This window comes from Hypomesus transpacificus, chromosome 5 (genome assembly GCF_021917145.1).
Source record: "Hypomesus transpacificus isolate Combined female chromosome 5, fHypTra1, whole genome shotgun sequence".
NCBI classification, from domain to species: domain Eukaryota; kingdom Metazoa; phylum Chordata; class Actinopteri; order Osmeriformes; family Osmeridae; genus Hypomesus; species Hypomesus transpacificus.
In genome coordinates, this window is record NC_061064.1 from 6,386,821 (window position 1) to 6,409,411 (window position 22,591).

Below are 22,591 nucleotides of genomic sequence, written 5' to 3' on the forward strand. Positions count from 1 at the left end.
TAAAGTGCTTTTCAGCTCCTGAATAGCGTTTTCCATGCATTTACAATGTTTTGCATTTAACTTCTGGCTGAAGGGTTTTCTTGATGTTTTAACTGTAATAACATGTTACTGTGGGTGTTTATACATGGTAAAGGTGTTTTCTGAAGCTGTGTAGCCCTTAGATTCAGTTTAAGAGACTTTCCTTTTTTTATTGCTTTAAAGTGCTTTTCAGCTCCTGAATAGCGTTTTCCATGCATTTACAATGTTTGGCATGTAACTTCTGGCTGAAGGTTTTCTTGATGTTTTAACTGTAACAACATGTTACTGTGGGTGTTTATACATGGTAAAGGTGTTTTCTGAAGCTGTGTAGCCCTTAGATTCAGTTTAAGAGACTTTCCTTTTTTTATTGCTTTAAAGTGCTTTTCAGCTCCTGAATAGCGTTTTCCATGCATTTACAATGTTTGGCATGTAACTTCTGGCTGAAGGGTTTTCTTGATGTTTTAACTGTAACAACATGTTACTGTGGGTGTTTATACATGGTAAAGGTGTTTTCTGAAGCTGTGTAGCCCTTAGATTCAGTTTAAGAGACTTTCCTTTTTTTATTGCTTTAAAGTGCTTTTCAGCTCCTGAATAGCGTTTTCCATGCATTTACAATGTTTTGCATGTAACTTCTGGCTGAAGGGTTTTCTTGATGTTTTAACTGTAACAACATGTTACTGTGGGTGTTTATACATGGTAAAGGTGTTTTCTGAAGCTGTGTAGCCCTTAGATTCAGTTTAAGAGACTTTCCTTTTTTTATTGCTTTAAAGTGCTTTTCAGCTCCTGAATAGCGTTTTCCATGCATTTACAATGTTTGGCATGTAACTTCTGGCTGAAGGGTTTTCTTGATGTTTTAACTGTAACAACATGTTACTGTGGGTGTTTATACATGGTAAAGGTGTTTTCTGAAGCTGTGTAGCCCTTAGATTCAGTTTAAGAGACTTTCCTTTTTTTATTGCTTTAAAGTGCTTTTCAGCTCCTGAATAGCGTTTTCCATGCATTTACAATGTTTGGCATGTAACTTCTGGCTGAAGGTTTTCTTGATGTTTTAACTGTAACAACATGTTACTGTGGGTGTTTATACATGGTAAAGGTGTTTTCTGAAGCTGTGTAGCCCTTAGATTCAGTTTAAGAGACTTTCCTTTTTTTATTGCTTTAAAGTGCTTTTCAGCTCCTGAATAGCGTTTTCCATGCATTTACAATGTTTGGCATGTAACTTCTGGCTGAAGGGTTTTCTTGATGTTTTAACTGTAACAACATGTTACTGTGGGTGTTTATACATGGTAAAGGTGTTTTCTGAAGCTGTGTAGCCCTTAGATTCAGTTTAAGAGACTTTCCTTTTTTTATTGCTTTAAAGTGCTTTTCAGCTCCTGAATAGCGTTTTCCATGCATTTACAATGTTTGGCATGTAACTTCTGGCTGAAGGGTTTTCTTGATGTTTTAACTGTAACAACATGTTACTGTGGGTGTTTATACATGGTAAAGGTGTTTTCTGAAGCTGTGTAGCCCTTAGATTCAGTTTAAGAGACTTTCCTTTTTTTATTGCTTTAAAGTGCTTTTCAGCTCCTGAATAGCGTTTTCCATGCATTTACAATGTTTGGCATGTAACTTCTGGCTGAAGGTTTTCTTGATGTTTTAACTGTAACAACATGTTACTGTGGGTGTTTATATATGGTAAAGGTGTTTTCTGAAGCTGTGTAGCCCTTAGATTCAGTTTAAGAGACTATCCTTTTTTTATTGCTTTAAAGTGCTTTTCAGCTCCTGAATAGCGTTTTCCATGCATTTACAATGTTTGGCATGTAACTTCTGGCTGAAGGGTTTTCTTGATGTTTTAACTGTAACAACATGTTACTGTGGGTGTTTATACATGGTGAAGGTGTTTTCTGAAGCTGTGTAGCCCTTAGATTCAGTTTAAGAGACTTTCCTTTTTTTATTGCTTTAAAGTGCTTTTCAGCTCCTGAATAGCGTTTTCCATGCATTTACAATGTTTGGCATGTAACTTCTGGCTGAAGGTTTTCTTGATGTTTTAACTGTAACAACATGTTACTGTGGGTGTTTATACATGGTAAAGGTGTTTTCTGAAGCTGTGTAGCCCTTAGATTCAGTTTTAAGAGACTTTCCTTTTTTTATTGCTTTAAAGTGCTTTTCAGCTCCTGAATAGCGTTTTCCATGCATTTACAATGTTTGGCATGTAACTTCTGGCTGAAGGGTTTTCTTGATGTTTTAACTGTAATAACACGTTACTGTGGGTGTTTATACATGGTAAAGGTGTTTTCTGAAGCTGTGTAGCCCTTAGATTCAGTTTAAGAGACTTTCCTTTTTTTATTGCTTTAAAGTGCTTTTCAGCTCCTGAATAGCGTTTTCCATGCATTTACAATGTTTTGCATTTAACTTCTGGCTGAAGGGTTTTCTTGATGTTTTAACTGCAATAACACGTTACTGTGGGTGTTTATACATGGTAAAGGTGTTTTCTGAAGCTGTGTAGCCCTTAGATTCAGTTTAAGAGACTTTCCTTTTTTTATTGCTTTAAAGTGCTTTTCAGCTCCTGAATAGCGTTTTCCATGCATTTACAATGTTTGGCATGTAACTTCTGGCTGAAGGGTTTTCTTGATGTTTTAACTGTAACAACATGTTACTGTGGGTGTTTATACATGGTAAAGGTGTTTTCTGAAGCTGTGTAGCCCTTAGATTCAGTTTAAGAGACTTTCCTTTTTTTATTGCTTTAAAGTGCTTTTCAGCTCCTGAATAGCGTTTTCCATGCATTTACAATGTTTGGCATGTAACTTCTGGCTGAAGGTTTTCTTGATGTTTTAACTGTAACAACATGTTACTGTGGGTGTTTATACATGGTAAAGGTGTTTTCTGAAGCTGTGTAGCCCTTAGATTCAGTTTAAGAGACTTTCCTTTTTTTATTGCTTTAAAGTGCTTTTCAGCTCCTGAATAGCGTTTTCCATGCATTTACAATGTTTGGCATGTAACTTCTGGCTGAAGGTTTTTCTTGATGTTTTAACTGTAACAACATGTTACTGTGGGTGTTTATACATGGTAAAGGTGTTTTCTGAAGCTGTGTAGCCCTTAGATTCAGTTTAAGAGACTTTCCTTTTTTTATTGCTTTAAAGTGCTTTTCAGCTCCTGAATAGCGTTTTCCATGCATTTACAATGTTTGGCATGTAACTTCTGGCTGAAGGTTTTCTTGATGTTTTAACTGTAACAACATGTTACTGTGGGTGTTTATATATGGTAAAGGTGTTTTCTGAAGCTGTGTAGCCCTTAGATTCAGTTTAAGAGACTATCCTTTTTTTATTGCTTTAAAGTGCTTTTCAGCTCCTGAATAGCGTTTTCCATGCATTTACAATGTTTGGCATGTAACTTCTGGCTGAAGGGTTTTCTTGATGTTTTAACTGTAACAACATGTTACTGTGGGTGTTTATACATGGTGAAGGTGTTTTCTGAAGCTGTGTAGCCCTTAGATTCAGTTTAAGAGACTTTCCTTTTTTTATTGCTTTAAAGTGCTTTTCAGCTCCTGAATAGCGTTTTCCATGCATTTACAATGTTTGGCATGTAACTTCTGGCTGAAGGGTTTTCTTGATGTTTTAACTGTAACAACATGTTACTGTGGGTGTTTATACATGGTAAAGGTGTTTTCTGAAGCTGTGTAGCCCTTAGATTCAGTTTAAGAGACTTTCCTTTTTTTATTGCTTTAAAGTGCTTTTCAGCTCCTGAATAGCGTTTTCCATGCATTTACAATGTTTGGCATGTAACTTCTGGCTGAAGGTTTTCTTGATGTTTTAACTGTAACAACATGTTACTGTGGGTGTTTATACATGGTAAAGGTGTTTTCTGAAGCTGTGTAGCCCTTAGATTCAGTTTAAGAGACTTTCCTTTTTTTATTGCTTTAAAGTGCTTTTCAGCTCCTGAATAGCGTTTTCCATGCATTTACAATGTTTTGCATTTAACTTCTGGCTGAAGGGTTTTCTTGATGTTTTAACTGTAATAACACGTTACTGTGGGTGTTTATACATGGTAAAGGTGTTTTCTGAAGCTGTGTAGCCCTTAGATTCAGTTTAAGAGACTTTCCTTTTTTTATTGCTTTAAAGTGCTTTTCAGCTCCTGAATAGCGTTTTCCATGCATTTACAATGTTTGGCATGTAACTTCTGGCTGAAGGGTTTTCTTGATGTTTTAACTGTAACAACATGTTACTGTGGGTGTTTATACATGGTAAAGGTGTTTTCTGAAGCTGTGTAGCCCTTAGATTCAGTTTAAGAGACTTTCCTTTTTTTATTGCTTTAAAGTGCTTTTCAGCTCCTGAATAGCGTTTTCCATGCATTTACAATGTTTGGCATTTAACTTCTGGCTGAAGGGTTTTCTTGATGTTTTAACTGTAACAACATGTTACTGTGGGTGTTTATACATGGTAAAGGTGTTTTCTGAAGCTGTGTAGCCCTTAGATTCAGTTTAAGAGACTTTCCTTTTTTTATTGCTTTAAAGTGCTTTTCAGCTCCTGAATAGCGTTTTCCATGCATTTACAATGTTTTGCATTTAACTTCTGGCTGAAGGGTTTTCTTGATGTTTTAACTGCAATAACACGTTACTGTGGGTGTTTATACATGGTAAAGGTGTTTTCTGAAGCTGTGTAGCCCTTAGATTCAGTTTAAGAGACTTTCCTTTTTTTATTGCTTTAAAGTGCTTTTCAGCTCCTGAATAGCGTTTTCCATGCATTTACAATGTTTGGCATGTAACTTCTGGCTGAAGGTTTTCTTGATGTTTTAACTGTAACAACATGTTACTGTGGGTGTTTATATATGGTAAAGGTGTTTTCTGAAGCTGTGTAGCCCTTAGATTCAGTTTAAGAGACTATCCTTTTTTTATTGCTTTAAAGTGCTTTTCAGCTCCTGAATAGCGTTTTCCATGCATTTACAATGTTTGGCATGTAACTTCTGGCTGAAGGGTTTTCTTGATGTTTTAACTGTAACAACATGTTACTGTGGGTGTTTATACATGGTGAAGGTGTTTTCTGAAGCTGTGTAGCCCTTAGATTCAGTTTAAGAGACTTTCCTTTTTTTATTGCTTTAAAGTGCTTTTCAGCTCCTGAATAGCGTTTTCCATGCATTTACAATGTTTGGCATGTAACTTCTGGCTGAAGGGTTTTCTTGATGTTTTAACTGTAATAACATGTTACTGTGGGTGTTTATACATGGTAAAGGTGTTTTCTGAAGCTGTGTAGCCCTTAGATTCAGTTTAAGAGACTTTCCTTTTTTTATTGCTTTAAAGTGCTTTTCAGCTCCTGAATAGCGTTTTCCATGCATTTACAATGTTTTGCATTTAACTTCTGGCTGAAGGGTTTTCTTGATGTTTTAACTGCAATAACACGTTACTGTGGGTGTTTATACATGGTAAAGGTGTTTTCTGAAGCTGTGTAGCCCTTAGATTCAGTTTAAGAGACTTTCCTTTTTTTATTGCTTTAAAGTGCTTTTCAGCTCCTGAATAGCGTTTTCCATGCATTTACAATGTTTGGCATGTAACTTCTGGCTGAAGGTTTTCTTGATGTTTTAACTGTAACAACATGTTACTGTGGGTGTTTATACATGGTAAAGGTGTTTTCTGAAGCTGTGTAGCCCTTAGATTCAGTTTAAGAGACTTTCCTTTTTTTATTGCTTTAAAGTGCTTTTCAGCTCCTGAATAGCGTTTTCCATGCATTTACAATGTTTGGCATGTAACTTCTGGCTGAAGGGTTTTCTTGATGTTTTAACTGTAACAACATGTTACTGTGGGTGTTTATACATGGTGAAGGTGTTTTCTGAAGCTGTGTAGCCCTTAGATTCAGTTTAAGAGACTTTCCTTTTTTTATTGCTTTAAAGTGCTTTTCAGCTCCTGAATAGCGTTTTCCATGCATTTACAATGTTTGGCATGTAACTTCTGGCTGAAGGTTTTCTTGATGTTTTAACTGTAACAACATGTTACTGTGGGTGTTTATACATGGTAAAGGTGTTTTCTGAAGCTGTGTAGCCCTTAGATTCAGTTTAAGAGACTTTCCTTTTTTTATTGCTTTAAAGTGCTTTTCAGCTCCTGAATAGCGTTTTCCATGCATTTACAATGTTTGGCATGTAACTTCTGGCTGAAGGGTTTTCTTGATGTTTTAACTGTAACAACATGTTACTGTGGGTGTTTATACATGGTAAAGGTGTTTTCTGAAGCTGTGTAGCCCTTAGATTCAGTTTAAGAGACTTTCCTTTTTTTATTGCTTTAAAGTGCTTTTCAGCTCCTGAATAGCGTTTTCCATGCATTTACAATGTTTGGCATGTAACTTCTGGCTGAAGGGTTTTCTTGATGTTTTAACTGTAACAACATGTTACTGTGGGTGTTTATACATGGTAAAGGTGTTTTCTGAAGCTGTGTAGCCCTTAGATTCAGTTTAAGAGACTTTCCTTTTTTTATTGCTTTAAAGTGCTTTTCAGCTCCTGAATAGCGTTTTCCATGCATTTACAATGTTTGGCATGTAACTTCTGGCTGAAGGTTTTCTTGATGTTTTAACTGTAACAACATGTTACTGTGGGTGTTTATACATGGTAAAGGTGTTTTCTGAAGCTGTGTAGCCCTTAGATTCAGTTTAAGAGACTTTCCTTTTTTTATTGCTTTAAAGTGCTTTTCAGCTCCTGAATAGCGTTTTCCATGCATTTACAATGTTTGGCATGTAACTTCTGGCTGAAGGTTTTCTTGATGTTTTAACTGTAACAACATGTTACTGTGGGTGTTTATATATGGTAAAGGTGTTTTCTGAAGCTGTGTAGCCCTTAGATTCAGTTTAAGAGACTATCCTTTTTTTATTGCTTTAAAGTGCTTTTCAGCTCCTGAATAGCGTTTTCCATGCATTTACAATGTTTGGCATGTAACTTCTGGCTGAAGGGTTTTCTTGATGTTTTAACTGTAACAACATGTTACTGTGGGTGTTTATACATGGTAAAGGTGTTTTCTGAAGCTGTGTAGCCCTTAGATTCAGTTTAAGAGACTTTCCTTTTTTTATTGCTTTAAAGTGCTTTTCAGCTCCTGAATAGCGTTTTCCATGCATTTACAATGTTTTGCATTTAACTTCTGGCTGAAGGGTTTTCTTGATGTTTTAACTGTAATAACACGTTACTGTGGGTGTTTATACATGGTAAAGGTGTTTTCTGAAGCTGTGTAGCCCTTAGATTCAGTTTAAGAGACTTTCCTTTTTTTATTGCTTTAAAGTGCTTTTCAGCTCCTGAATAGCGTTTTCCATGCATTTACAATGTTTGGCATGTAACTTCTGGCTGAAGGTTTTCTTGATGTTTTAACTGTAACAACATGTTACTGTGGGTGTTTATACATGGTAAAGGTGTTTTCTGAAGCTGTGTAGCCCTTAGATTCAGTTTAAGAGACTTTCCTTTTTTTATTGCTTTAAAGTGCTTTTCAGCTCCTGAATAGCGTTTTCCATGCATTTACAATGTTTTGCATTTAACTTCTGGCTGAAGGGTTTTCTTGATGTTTTAACTGTAATAACATGTTACTGTGGGTGTTTATACATGGTAAAGGTGTTTTCTGAAGCTGTGTAGCCCTTAGATTCAGTTTAAGAGACTTTCCTTTTTTTATTGCTTTAAAGTGCTTTTCAGCTCCTGAATAGCGTTTTCCATGCATTTACAATGTTTTGCATTTAACTTCTGGCTGAAGGGTTTTCTTGATGTTTTAACTGCAATAACACGTTACTGTGGGTGTTTATACATGGTAAAGGTGTTTTCTGAAGCTGTGTAGCCCTTAGATTCAGTTTAAGAGACTTTCCTTTTTTTATTGCTTTAAAGTGCTTTTCAGCTCCTGAATAGCGTTTTCCATGCATTTACAATGTTTGGCATGTAACTTCTGGCTGAAGGTTTTCTTGATGTTTTAACTGTAACAACATGTTACTGTGGGTGTTTATATATGGTAAAGGTGTTTTCTGAAGCTGTGTAGCCCTTAGATTCAGTTTAAGAGACTATCCTTTTTTTATTGCTTTAAAGTGCTTTTCAGCTCCTGAATAGCGTTTTCCATGCATTTACAATGTTTGGCATGTAACTTCTGGCTGAAGGGTTTTCTTGATGTTTTAACTGTAACAACATGTTACTGTGGGTGTTTATACATGGTAAAGGTGTTTTCTGAAGCTGTGTAGCCCTTAGATTCAGTTTAAGAGACTTTCCTTTTTTTATTGCTTTAAAGTGCTTTTCAGCTCCTGAATAGCGTTTTCCATGCATTTACAATGTTTGGCATGTAACTTCTGGCTGAAGGGTTTTCTTGATGTTTTAACTGTAACAACATGTTACTGTGGGTGTTTATACATGGTAAAGGTGTTTTCTGAAGCTGTGTAGCCCTTAGATTCAGTTTAAGAGACTTTCCTTTTTTTATTGCTTTAAAGTGCTTTTCAGCTCCTGAATAGCGTTTTCCATGCATTTACAATGTTTGGCATGTAACTTCTGGCTGAAGGTTTTCTTGATGTTTTAACTGTAACAACATGTTACTGTGGGTGTTTATACATGGTAAAGGTGTTTTCTGAAGCTGTGTAGCCCTTAGATTCAGTTTAAGAGACTTTCCTTTTTTTATTGCTTTAAAGTGCTTTTCAGCTCCTGAATAGCGTTTTCCATGCATTTACAATGTTTGGCATGTAACTTCTGGCTGAAGGTTTTCTTGATGTTTTAACTGTAACAACATGTTACTGTGGGTGTTTATATATGGTAAAGGTGTTTTCTGAAGCTGTGTAGCCCTTAGATTCAGTTTAAGAGACTATCCTTTTTTTATTGCTTTAAAGTGCTTTTCAGCTCCTGAATAGCGTTTTCCATGCATTTACAATGTTTGGCATGTAACTTCTGGCTGAAGGGTTTTCTTGATGTTTTAACTGTAACAACATGTTACTGTGGGTGTTTATACATGGTGAAGGTGTTTTCTGAAGCTGTGTAGCCCTTAGATTCAGTTTAAGAGACTTTCCTTTTTTTATTGCTTTAAAGTGCTTTTCAGCTCCTGAATAGCGTTTTCCATGCATTTACAATGTTTGGCATGTAACTTCTGGCTGAAGGTTTTCTTGATGTTTTAACTGTAACAACATGTTACTGTGGGTGTTTATACATGGTAAAGGTGTTTTCTGAAGCTGTGTAGCCCTTAGATTCAGTTTAAGAGACTATCCTTTTTTTATTGCTTTAAAGTGCTTTTCAGCTCCTGAATAGCGTTTTCCATGCATTTACAATGTTTGGCATGTAACTTCTGGCTGAAGGTTTTCTTGATGTTTTAACTGTAACAACATGTTACTGTGGGTGTTTATACATGGTAAAGGTGTTTTCTGAAGCTGTGTAGCCCTTAGATTCAGTTTAAGAGACTTTCCTTTTTTTATTGCTTTAAAGTGCTTTTCAGCTCCTGAATAGCGTTTTCCATGCATTTACAATGTTTGGCATGTAACTTCTGGCTGAAGGGTTTTCTTGATGTTTTAACTGTAATAACACGTTACTGTGGGTGTTTATACATGGTAAAGGTGTTTTCTGAAGCTGTGTAGCCCTTAGATTCAGTTTAAGAGACTTTCCTTTTTTTATTGCTTTAAAGTGCTTTTCAGCTCCTGAATAGCGTTTTCCATGCATTTACAATGTTTTGCATTTAACTTCTGGCTGAAGGGTTTTCTTGATGTTTTAACTGTAATAACACGTTACTGTGGGTGTTTATACATGGTAAAGGTGTTTTCTGAAGCTGTGTAGCCCTTAGATTCAGTTTAAGAGACTTTCCTTTTTTTATTGCTTTAAAGTGCTTTTCAGCTCCTGAATAGCGTTTTCCATGCATTTACAATGTTTTGCATTTAACTTCTGTCTGAAGGGTTTTCTTGATGTTTTAACTGTAACAACATCTTACTGTGGGTGTTTATACATGGTAAAGGTGTTTTCTGAAGCTGTGTAGCCCTTAGATTCAGTTTAAGAGACTTTCCTTTTTTTATTGCTTTAAAGTGCTTTTCAGCTCCTGAATAGCGTTTTCCATGCATTTACAATGTTTGGCATGTAACTTCTGGCTGAAGGTTTTCTTGATGTTTTAACTGTAACAACATGTTACTGTGGGTGTTTATACATGGTAAAGGTGTTTTCTGAAGCTGTGTAGCCCTTAGATTCAGTTTAAGAGACTTTCCTTTTTTTATTGCTTTAAAGTGCTTTTCAGCTCCTGAATAGCGTTTTCCATGCATTTACAATGTTTGGCATGTAACTTCTGGCTGAAGGTTTTCTTGATGTTTTAACTGTAACAACATGTTACTGTGGGTGTTTATATATGGTAAAGGTGTTTTCTGAAGCTGTGTAGCCCTTAGATTCAGTTTAAGAGACTATCCTTTTTTTATTGCTTTAAAGTGCTTTTCAGCTCCTGAATAGCGTTTTCCATGCATTTACAATGTTTGGCATGTAACTTCTGGCTGAAGGTTTTCTTGATGTTTTAACTGTAACAACATGTTACTGTGGGTGTTTATACATGGTAAAGGTGTTTTCTGAAGCTGTGTAGCCCTTAGATTCAGTTTAAGAGACTTTCCTTTTTTTATTGCTTTAAAGTGCTTTTCAGCTCCTGAATAGCGTTTTCCATGCATTTACAATGTTTGGCATGTAACTTCTGGCTGAAGGGTTTTCTTGATGTTTTAACTGTAACAACATGTTACTGTGGGTGTTTATACATGGTAAAGGTGTTTTCTGAAGCTGTGTAGCCCTTAGATTCAGTTTAAGAGACTTTCCTTTTTTTATTGCTTTAAAGTGCTTTTCAGCTCCTGAATAGCGTTTTCCATGCATTTACAATGTTTTGCATTTAACTTCTGGATGAAGGGTTTTCTTGATGTTTTAACTGCAATAACACGTTACTGTGGGTGTTCATACATGGTAAAGGTGTTTTCTGAAGCTGTGTAGCCCTTAGATTCAGTTTAAGAGACTTTCCTTTTTTTATTGCTTTAAAGTGCTTTTCAGCTCCTGAATAGCGTTTTCCATGCATTTACAATGTTTGGCATGTAACTTCTGGCTGAAGGTTTTCTTGATGTTTTAACTGTAACAACATGTTACTGTGGGTGTTTATATATGGTAAAGGTGTTTTCTGAAGCTGTGTAGCCCTTATATTCAGTTTAAGAGACTATCCTTTTTTTATTGCTTTAAAGTGCTTTTCAGCTCCTGAATAGCGTTTTCCATGCATTTACAATGTTTGGCATGTAACTTCTGGCTGAAGGGTTTTCTTGATGTTTTAACTGTAACAACATGTTACTGTGGGTGTTTATACATGGTGAAGGTGTTTTCTGAAGCTGTGTAGCCCTTAGATTCAGTTTAAGAGACTTTCCTTTTTTTATTGCTTTAAAGTGCTTTTCAGCTCCTGAATAGCGTTTTCCATGCATTTACAATGTTTGGCATGTAACTTCTGGCTGAAGGTTTTCTTGATGTTTTAACTGTAACAACATGTTACTGTGGGTGTTTATACATGGTAAAGGTGTTTTCTGAAGCTGTGTAGCCCTTAGATTCAGTTTAAGAGACTTTCCTTTTTTTATTGCTTTAAAGTGCTTTTCAGCTCCTGAATAGCGTTTTCCATGCATTTACAATGTTTGGCATGTAACTTCTGGCTGAAGGTTTTCTTGATGTTATAACTGTAGCAACATGTTACTGTGGGTGTTTATATATGGTAAAGGTGTTTTCTGAAGCTGTGTAGCCCTTAGATTCAGTTTAAGAGACTATCCTTTTTTTATTGCTTTAAAGTGCTTTTCAGCTCCTGAATAGCGTTTTCCATGCATTTACAATGTTTGGCATGTAACTTCTGGCTGAAGAGTTTTCTTGATGTTTTAACTGTAACAACATGTTACTGTGGGTGTTTATACATGGTAAAGGTGTTTTCTGAAGCTGTGTAGCCCTTAGATTCAGTTTAAAATACATTCCTTTTTTTATTGCTTTAAAGTGCTTTTCAGCTCCTGAATAGCGTTTTCCATGCATTTACAATGTTTGGCATGTAACTTCTGGCTGAAGGGTTTTCTTGATGTTTTAACTGTAATAACACGTTACTGTGGGTGTTTATACATGGTAAAGGTGTTTTCTGAAGCTGTGTAGCCCTTAGATTCAGTTTAAGAGACTATCCTTTTTTTATTGCTTTAAAGTGATTTTCCAGAGCTATCTGGGCTTTATAAGTATTGGCCAAAAGCCCCCTTTGTTATGCATTATTCTTTTAAATCTATTATATTACAGCTACTGTAGTTTTGTACGTGTATGTACGCGAAAGCTACGCATGCTGCATTGTTCACATACTTCACTGTGTAGTCTACTTTATGTCTACATTCTTCAAGTGCCTTTTACAATTGGGAAATCTGAATTAAAAAAGTTAATGCAAACAGATTAAATAAAAGCTTAATCAATTGCGCACAGCTGGTGATGAGACGATCTATGGATGTGACCGAGAGAGTGACCGAGAGAGAGTGACCGAGAGAGTGACCGAGAGAGACCGAGAGTGACCGAGAGAGTGACCGAGACCGACCGAGATCACTGTACTTTAAATGGCATTTCACGGTGGAAGCGAAACCGCGCCTCCAGTCTATTGCATTAACATTTACTTGTTTTGACCACGCTCTTTTGGTCTAAAAAAACAGAAGACACGCGGATGTTGGCTATGTCTTATGGTATTATTGTATACAATATGTAGTCCTCTCTAATGACGTGTATTTAGATGTAGATGTAAAAAGGAACCCAATGGATAGGAACCTTTTAAGATGGTTGTTGTGTATAGGGGGACTCAGATGATGGTGACACAGGTGTAGGAGTGAGAGGGTTGTGCCCAATTTGTCAAGCTTACAATAAAGTCACGTTTTAAGATAACAGTTGACTCACGCTTGTTATTTAAGAATAACACAACATGTCTGATGTTAGGTAGCCTATAATTTAACGTTTGCTACAAATATCAGGTTCCGTATCCAATTCGGACAGTTTTCTTATTCTGCTGTTATGCCTAAACTTCACTTTCGCGACTGGTAAGCGTCTCTAACTATGCTGTGGACAGCTGGTGGCGACCGTGCACCGTACCAGGAGCATGGCGAAGGTCGCCATAATGCATCCTTCCACATTTGTTTCGCTGTAGTGGACCCGCAGCATAACTCTTGAAAGCAACCGTGTGGGTCCTGTGAACAAGTGTCCTGATGAAGAGGAGGCATGCCAGGAAGCAGAACGTAATGGATATTACAAATGGATGTGGCATTAAATGAAGGTGAATTAAAAGTAAACAATGTTCAGTTTCAAAGAAATCAAGACCGAAGCTGAAATCGACTGTTCAGTGGGTTATCACACTGAAAGCAGCTATTTAGATTCAAACTTTGAAAAAGCTCTGGACTCAAGTATATTGACTTTTAATTTAAGGTCTAAACTAGTTTCAGACTGTTTGAAAAACAGTTGTTACATAAAACTTAAAAGGCTTCCCCTTGGTAAGCAATTAGCTCGAGAAGGTAACAGAACTACATTTAAAACTGATCCAGCTGAATGCTTTGATGACTTCTTGAGGGACTTTGTAAATCCAAGGACTGTTGAGGAACCGCAAAAGCTGAATGACACAGGGGCTGAGGTCTTACTCTTAACAGACTGTGAAGTCGGAAATGGAACATGGGTTTGTCACACTTTAACATACAAACTCATGAAGTTCTCGAATGAAGAAAATACAGGAACCCCTAACAGTCTCCCTCAAACATCGAAACCAAGTGAAAGCTGTGAAGAGGAAGGGTGTGACATTGTTTCAAAGTCCCAAAAGAACCTCATACAAATTCAAGATGGACACAGAGAAAAGGAGCACTTTTGCCATATCTGTGGCAGAGGCTATTTCCATAAGAATCACCTTAATGTGCACCTGAAAATGCACAGACCAGAGAGGCCCTACTGCTGCCAATACTGTGGCGCAGCTTTCCACCATAATGACAGACTGCAAGCACACCTGAGAATTCACAGCACGAAAACTGATACCAAACCCTACATGTGTGACAAGTGTGGATACAGTTTCAACTCTTCATGGCAATTGTCAAAACACCAGCAGCGCCACTCAGGCCAGCGACCTTATCGCTGTGACCAGTGTGAGAAATGGTATATAAGCAGAAGTGAGCTCAAATGGCACCAGAAGATCCACACAGGAGAAAAACCCTTCACCTGCACCGAGTGTGGCACCAGCTTCCAGCGCTCCGGCACACTGAGGAAACACATGAGAATCCACACAGGAGAGAGACCCTACTTCTGCTCTGCCTGTGGGAAAACCTTTCCTTATGCACACTGTCTCAACCTGCATATGAAACTGCATCAACAGTAGTCTTTTGATAAAGATGGAACTAGTATTATTTATTTATGTATTTGGCGGTGTGTTGCTTATCATGGTTAATATGTGATTATCGGACTACTAAGTAACAGTAACATTTGGATGTTGTGGTATTGGGTTATACCTCACACTGTATTGTGTCTTTGTTCATAAAAAATAACCCTATATTGAATTGTTTTGAAAGTGGCCATGTCTTCAGGCTCTGTGGTATGGTCTTTCCTTGAGTCCTTGGACACTTTCTAAGAGGTGTAACAATTTGTGTCATGTAGTGGAAGTTGCTTTTTGGATTGCCTGGTGATTTAAAGGCTCTGGTGATCACTTTTGATGTGCATAATGGTTGTGTTGGGATGGGAAAAGTCAGGACTGTTTGTTGCATGACTTGCGTTTTAGATTTCTGTTCCAACTGTATGACTTCCTCTTCCTGTTCAACCGATGTGTCGACTTTCCCACTGTGTGTCTGTTCTCTGTCTCATTGTGGTAAAGGAAGTGCCCCATCTCGGTCACTTAAGCCCTCTCATCTAGACTGCTTATCGCTCTGTTTAGGATTGCTTTCTTGCTGCAAGAATCAAAGACCCAAGACAAACTTTTCTGACGCCTGACCTTTATTTGATGATATTGTGATAGGCACAGAAGATTCCACAATATAGGCAGATGAGGAGAAATTGTGCCTCGGTTTCGCTCAATGAATCCGATCGACCCCATAATCAGTTTTCATACAGTTGAAATGTAGGCCTATATCTCCGAATGTGTGGACTCAAATATACATACCAAAGAAATAACTTTTTTCAATTCTGGCGCATTCAAACAATTGTTGCCTTCTCATTTGGTTGGAGAAGAATACAAGGTTAAATGCCAGACCAAGTTCTTTGTCGTTTAATAAGATAAGGAATGATGCAAATCAAACAACACACCATGGTGTCTTAATCTAGATCAGCAATACCGGTCAATGTTACCAGTCCAGTACCTCTCACTGGCCTTGACTTCCACATTCTCTGCATCATATCACCCCATGCACCCCTGTCAGTACGCTGACTTGTTGCATTCCTCTTCTAATGAAAAGATACATTCTCTTGAGAATCTATCAGAAACATAGAACACATGAAATAGCAGCATGGATTACTTGCCTCAATGCAATCCCCGTCAGTGAAGTTTGGCTTGCAACAGCAGCAGTGACTGCCCTCGGTGACAGGTGGGAGGAGGTGCACAAAGGGGGCTATCTATCTTGCTTGTAATTTCATTTACAACCCAGTCATTTGGAGCACATAAATCTCAAAACCTGCACGTTTTTAACCCTTGTTATCTTCGGGTCATTCTGACCCATCAGTCATTGTGGCCCACCGTGGTATTGCGACAACTGCATACAGAAACAAAGTGAAGCATTTTCTTGTAACCGTTGGGCTATCTTCCCACCCCCCCACATTGCGAAGGTTAAAATACAATTATTTTTATTTGTTTTTGTATTGGGTAAACACAACGATGGTTCGTTATGAACCTTTGGTTCATGTGACCCGAAGGCATGCAGCACAAGGGTAAAGTAAACCCAGGGACCAGGATAAACTGCTAGGATTGAGAGAGGTTGATATAGGGAGTATAAGAGAAGCTGACAAAGTTGAATGCGCTTTTCAGTCACAAAGTTTAGGACCATTATTGCACAGGATTGCCCAATTTCTTCGTTTTCATGCAACAGTTTTAATTTGCGAGGCCACATAGACTATCACCATCCCCTCTTGCAGGGTATGAGAAGAATCTCAGGAAAATGAGAAGAGAACACTGTTTCATGATACAGTTCACTCTTATTATTTTAAAGTGTAAATGAGCATCAACAAATGTAAACTTGTAGGCTATAAAGATCTATGTGATGTTCATGAATAATAAGTAAATTACCGACATAATACTTGTTTATATATATATTACTTTAAAATATATAAACTGAGGCTACTAATAAAAATATATTATTACTTACTTAATGTAGCTACATTGTTTAATTACCCCATAAATTATACCCTCTCTAGTTGTTGATATGCACAACTAACTAACCAAAACAAATTCCTTGGACGTGTAAACTTACATGGCAATAAACCGGATTCTGATTGATTTAGCTTGGATCGTGGAAGAATGCCAACTAAATAAAACAAATATATTATTTCGGTCTATAAGCTACTGCTTTTCCCCCAAAAGGATATTCGTAAAGACTATTCCCAATCATAAGACAATCTGGTGATATAAGATTGAACGTACAAGAATCATGGTGGATAGGCGGAATAAAAAAATAAAAAAAGTTTTAGGACTACCCCTCTAAAAAGACACATTAACCCCACGTCATCGAAATGTGTTGGGTCCGATTCTAATTTCTTCACCTTCCCTCGTTCTTAACAGGTCTCCGAGACCGCCAAAGTTTCAGAGCTCATTCTTTCACATCGACGGAGACTTGCGCACCTGACAGATCATCAATCATTATGACCGGCAGCGGTGTGAACTTGAAGCAATTACCTGATGGATCAATTAAGCAGCGCAAAGAGCTGGAGGAACGGGGTAACTGGGGAAGTAAAACAGAGTTTATATTAACGGTAATGGGAGCAATAATCGGACCTGGGAACGTGTGGAGGTTTCCATACTTGTGTTACAAAAACGGCGGGGGTGAGTATGAAAAGTAGTAAGTGGGTCAACATTACGCGCACGCAATTACACTAACATGCAATTGCGAAAAACGGAGAAATAGTGAAGCCGTCAAAGGAAGGTTATGTCGACCTAATGATGGCTGGACCCATTTGTAAATGTCATCTTGCTTTGTAGGTGTATTCTTTATACCATATCTTTTGTTTTTGGTGACCTGCGGGATACCTTTGTTCTTTTTGGAGACTGCGCTGGGCCAGTACACCAGCCAGGGAGGAATCACTTGTTGGAGGCAGATATGTCCGCTATTCGAGGGTAACTACTAAAACTATTTTTTTAAATGATGTATTTGGTCATTACTTTACAGTCAAAGCTACTGAAACGATACTGATCTTATCATTTGGTGATGCGTGAAAGAAAATGGAACGTTCTTGTGTATTGTTAGTAAGGATATGCAAGCGTTGTACTTTGGCTACAGAACTTGTTTAGTTCAGTTTTGTAGTCAACTAAAATTTTGTACTACTGAGCATTCAAGAACATGTGTTTATGATCTCTGTTCTCTCCAGGTATGGGCTACGCCAGTCATCTGATCATAGCTTTCAGCGCCACTTCTTACGTTGTTATCATGGCATGGGCTTTTTTCTACCTGTTCTCCTCCTTCAGCGCTGAGCTGCCATGGGCTAGCTGTGGAAACAGCTGGAACACAGGCAAGAACCCCGAGTTTTGGAATTGTTAATAGGAGTTGGGTTGTTTTGTTGAGCTACTTTATCCTGTCAGCCAAACAACAGTTATATTGTCATGCCAGAGGCGTTTTGGCACTGTTAGGTCTAAATGTAAATGGCTGGGTTTCCCAGATTCGTTAAGAAGCTCAAGAGCTTCTTAACGAATCTGGGAAACCCGGCCAATGACAGTGGCTCAAAAAAGGTTAGCAAAATCAGATGTACTAGTAAAACTTTTTGCCCAGGTCATTCTGGTTAGTCAAGTACATCAGTTGATGTGTACGTGTTTACGTTATAAATTGTGGCACATCAACTTGTCACAGAGTCATGCATGGACTTCAGCAACATGGATCCCAGCAGCAACTTGAGTGTGTCCAGGCTGAATGCAACACTGCCTGTGATGGAGTTTTGGCAGTAAGTAACCAGCCCACTTAAAGTAGTGAACCAAACAGGATCTCCGCACCCTAACTTAACTCTCCTTTACGCCCTTCCCATGTCTCTCAACAAATCCGTGGGTCCTTCTGCACAGGCGCAGAGTCCTAAAGATCTCGAGTGGCATCGAGGAGGTGGGCAGTATCAGGTGGGAGTTGGCCCTCTGCCTTCTCCTCACCTGGGTCATCTGCTATTTCTGTGTCTGGAAAGGAATCAAATCCACTGGAAAGGTAAGCAATTGTCCACATGCAGAAACGATGTGCAACTGTACAAGTGCAAATTAATGATATTCCTGCTTGAAGGTTCATGTCCAAGTCTCAGTCCATCAGACGTCTGTTCATCCAGCAGGCTCATCTAGTCCTGTCGTGCCCAGAAGCCAGGGCACCAGTTCCAGTAGATGACGCCTCGTTTCTCTCCTGCACAGGCTGCTTACTTCACAGCCACCTTCCCCTACGTCATGCTGGTCGTTCTGCTGGTGCGCGGAGTCACTCTGCCGGGAGCCATCAACGGGATCGTCTTCTATCTCTATCCCGACTTTGCACGTCTCTCTGACCCTCAGGTAGGGCCGCGGGCACGTCTCAATCACCGGTCCTACCAGAAAACTGAACGAGTGGAAAATGGAGGATACGGCTTTGATTTGAGCTAATCTGTCATTGTGGTGGTTGTAGTGGCGTTGAAAGGACTTTAACGGCACAGGCATTAGAGTAGAACGTGAAATGAAACCTATTTTTTGTTTTACAATAGTTTTTAGCGGAAATGTTGACAAAGTAATGTTACATACACACGTTATATAATGGACAGTACTGGACAATATCACTGCAGATTTTTCCAGAAGGTGGTTGTGTACCTCTCCATGGTGCAAACTGGTCTGTTTGGTGTTTAAGGTGTGGATGGATGCGGGCACACAGATTTTTTACTCCTATGCCATCAGTCTGGGTTTTCTCACCTCCCTGGGCAGCTACAACCACTATAACAACGACTGCTACAAGTGAGTCCACAGTCCAAAAGAAACCATGGGGCACTCACTGAGGGTCTAAAAGATTAGGGGTGTAAGACGCAATCAAAAGTCTGACTAAAGTCACCGTTTTGTTCTTCCAGAGATTGTTTTTACTTGTGCCTGTTGAACAGTGGCACCAGTATCATCTCTGGATTCGCCATTTTCTCTGTTCTGGGCTTCATGACTTATGAGCAGGGAGTAGACATTGCTGAGGTGGCCGAGTCAGGTGAGTTTCAGAGCCCACCCTACAACCATTTGTAATTCTAGTTTTATTTACTTATCAGTAATTGCACAGTCGTTGACTTGAGCTTTAAAGACCTGTCTATTACTGTGGGTTTCCAAAATGAAACTGAATTGACCATGACTTGCAGCTTTTGGAGACCCTGTGAAACTTGTTAAACTGTGCGTTTAGCATGTGTGTTAGATTAGATGGGTACAAAACTCCAACTAGTGGGATGACATGTTCTTCCAATCACTGTTGTAGTGAGCATGTGCAGGCCCCTCCCTTTCTGCTGCCCGATGCCACATGCTGATTGTGTGGTGTAAATATGGCACATTCAACCCCATTTGGAAAAAGTGTGTTGTGTCTAATGATATTCAGGAACGGAACAATAGACCTTCCACGTGGTAGACAGCTTTTATTTATGCCTTCAGCCTATTTATCAATTTCCCTCCCCCCCCCTCCAAACTGACAAATTGTAAGTGACTGAACTCAACGTGTGTGTGTGTGTGTACACAGGTCCCGGGCTAGCATTTATCGTGTACCCCCGTGCTGTGGCCATGATGCCTGTGCCCCAGATATGGTCTGTGTGTTTCTTCATCATGATCATCCTTCTGGGTTTGGACAGCCAGGTATCTAACACTCTGCACCCCCCCCCCCCCCCCCCCCCCCCCCCCCCCCCCCCGGGGGCTCAGTAAACACCGTACACAGTTCCAGAAAAGACCCCCATCCCGGTGCTAAGCGTTTCCAACCCCTCTCTCGGTCTAGTTTGTGGGTCTGGAGTGTCTGATGACGTCGGTGGTGGACCTGTTCCCCGGCACGCTGCGGCGGGGCTTCAGGAGGGAGCTGCTGCTGCTGCTCATCTGCTCCGTGTGCTGCGTCCTGGGCCTCAGCCTGGTCACGGAGGTAGGGGAACCACACACACACAACTGGCTGGGTCATCGTCTGATATCACGCCGTACTGTCCCCGGGGAGTATTTGATTCATGTGAACTCGAGGGCAGACCTTTACTCACCGCTGGCTGTTTTAACGCTGTAGGACAGGTTTTGCTATGGTGGATGGGAGACGACAGAATGTCTTGTAAGAGACCGTTTTGGTTTGTCGTTGACCTCAGGGGGGCATGTACCTGCTTCAGTTGGTGGATCATCATGTGTGCAGTGGGCCTACGCTTCTCCTGCTCTCCATCTGCCAGTCTGTCAGCATTGCCTGGGTCTACGGTCAGCAACTCCTAGGAAAGCATAAATAGTATGATGAAATAATGGACTTTGAATACTGTTTATGAACTGGGTCCTACTTCCACTGATGTTGTACTGCAGGGGCTGACCGTTTCTATGGCAACATCAGCGATATGATTGGCTACAAACCCTTGTCTTTGATGAAGTACTGTTGGCTGTACATTACTCCTACAGTGTGTGTTGTAAGTATCCATTCATTGTCATCTCTGTTCTTCCTCATCTTTTTGACCCCTGACTAATGTCCACAATAACAGGCTTATTCCTCCTCTGAACATGGTCACACAAACATACGAATAGTCAGTTATCCCAATGGGCTAGGTACATTTTCCCTCAGTCCTGTATGTCTTTAGATAAAACTGCCTGCTAAATGAATTCATTATCACATCCATAAGGGCCTGTAGAGACACGCATTGTCCACAGTGCATACTGTAAACATGATTAGCCCTTTTCCCTCGCTTGATTCTGAACTTCCCATTCCCAGCTCTTTGCAGTTGTACAACCGGAGAAACAGTTAGTCTAGATTTCCATGTTTACTTGAACTGTAAAGTTGATCCATGTGTACAATGATGTCTCCGTTTTCACTTGCACGACACAGGGCACCTTCATATTCTCCATAGTCAAACATTCCCCACTCAAGTTCAGCAACACGTACACCTACCCTGTGTGGGCCAACATCATCGGCTGGTTCCTGGCCACCATCTCCCTCTCCCTCATCCCCGTATGGATGGTCTACAAGATGGCCAAGGGCAAAGGGACTCTTCGGCAGGTAAGCAGCAACTTTTGTCAAGATGTCATTGTCTGGAGTCAACTGGCTGTGGTGACTTGGCTGTGTCACTGGGTGTCAAAATAACTTTATTTTTAATTTTCTAGCGTTTCCTGCTCCTCTGTCGCCCCGTGAACAACCTGTCGCGCAAATTGGACCTACCTCTGTTGGGGGCTAACAGTTTGAGCACCCCTACTGAGCTGATGTCCACATCAGGGACCCAGCCCTGTACTTGTTCAGGTGGCAGAGACGCTCGGGGAAGAGGTATCCATGTTTGGCTCTGAAGCGATCAACACTGTACATCCCTGACCCTGACATCACAATTCTTTTGTTTTTCATGATTTCTTAAGTGCCAGTATACCTTTTTGAGGAGTGTTGAACGTGGCAAAGAATGTATAAAGTAATCTTACACTCTAAATGCAGCCTTACATTTTGGTGGTGCGGGGGGGGTGGTTTGAGACATGTTAGGTACACAGTGTGGGACTGCATGGTAAAACTTTTGGTGGTCATGGTTCATAGATACCCTATCAGTAATTGTTATTTTATAGCCTTGTAAAATGACTAAATGTAAATGACTAAATGTAAAAACTGTTCACAGTACTCGCTGTGTGAGATGGAAATGTGCCTCTAGAGCAAGGGTCTCCAAACCCCTGTGAGGCCAAGTCGGTATGTAACAGAAAATTACACTGGCTGTAGTGACTACCAGTTTTGTGGAGATTTTATGATTTTAAATGTATTTGTTAGAATAGTTTATCATTTTGTATATTGTAATTACCTTTTTTCAAATTCATTGCTATTGAAATCAAAACATTTACTTGCATATGCGTATAAATCAAGTGTGAACATATATATATGTCTCTGGCATTTTTCAGAAGGCCAGTCCAAATTCTTGGGCGGGCCGTATTCAGTTGTTTGGGGACCCCTGCTTTAAAGGACTGGGTTAGTTGGTACATTCCTACAATAGAAAAATTTGTTGAGGAGCGGCTCTTCCGCTGTATGAAATCTTTTTTACACTTCTGACCTTGTGATTCATACACAGGCCCATTCCTAATGATGTCTCTCACAGTTGGAAATGTCAGTCTGAATTGTTAGTGCCCTTGTCACGCCTCGTCGAATAGGCTCTTCTCCTTGAGGTTGAGCAAGCAGAGCTGTATTGAGAAACCGCGGGGAACATCCTGGCTCTCAGTCACTCTTAGACATGGAACACCTCCTTCTAAACTCCTGCCCCGAAGATCGGATGCATTTATTGGCAACTGGAATAGGGTTATACAAGAGTTTGGTGCTTGTGGTTAATA

General features: G+C 39.4%; 2 protein-coding genes across 2 annotated transcripts; both read left to right on the plus strand.

The window, feature by feature from the left end:
• The first annotated feature begins 12,777 nt into the window (after positions 1 to 12,777).
• Positions 12,778 to 14,904, plus strand: LOC124468180 (zinc finger protein 2 homolog). The gene has a single exon (XM_047020797.1). It carries the CDS (start codon positions 13,250 to 13,252, stop codon positions 14,309 to 14,311), a length of 1,062 nt encoding a protein of 353 aa, XP_046876753.1. The 5' UTR covers positions 12,778 to 13,249; the 3' UTR covers positions 14,312 to 14,904.
• A 1,684-nt stretch (positions 14,905 to 16,588) lies between these two features.
• On the plus strand, positions 16,589 to 22,591 carry LOC124468179 (sodium- and chloride-dependent GABA transporter 2-like). Its single transcript, XM_047020796.1, has 14 exons — positions 16,589 to 16,954; positions 17,111 to 17,245; positions 17,497 to 17,637; positions 17,973 to 18,063; positions 18,179 to 18,311; positions 18,506 to 18,640; positions 18,966 to 19,069; positions 19,180 to 19,304; positions 19,818 to 19,930; positions 20,067 to 20,204; positions 20,413 to 20,515; positions 20,615 to 20,715; positions 21,129 to 21,299; positions 21,404 to 22,591. Exons 1-14 carry the CDS (start codon positions 16,774 to 16,776, stop codon positions 21,578 to 21,580), a joined length of 1,848 nt encoding a protein of 615 aa, XP_046876752.1. The 5' UTR covers positions 16,589 to 16,773; the 3' UTR covers positions 21,581 to 22,591.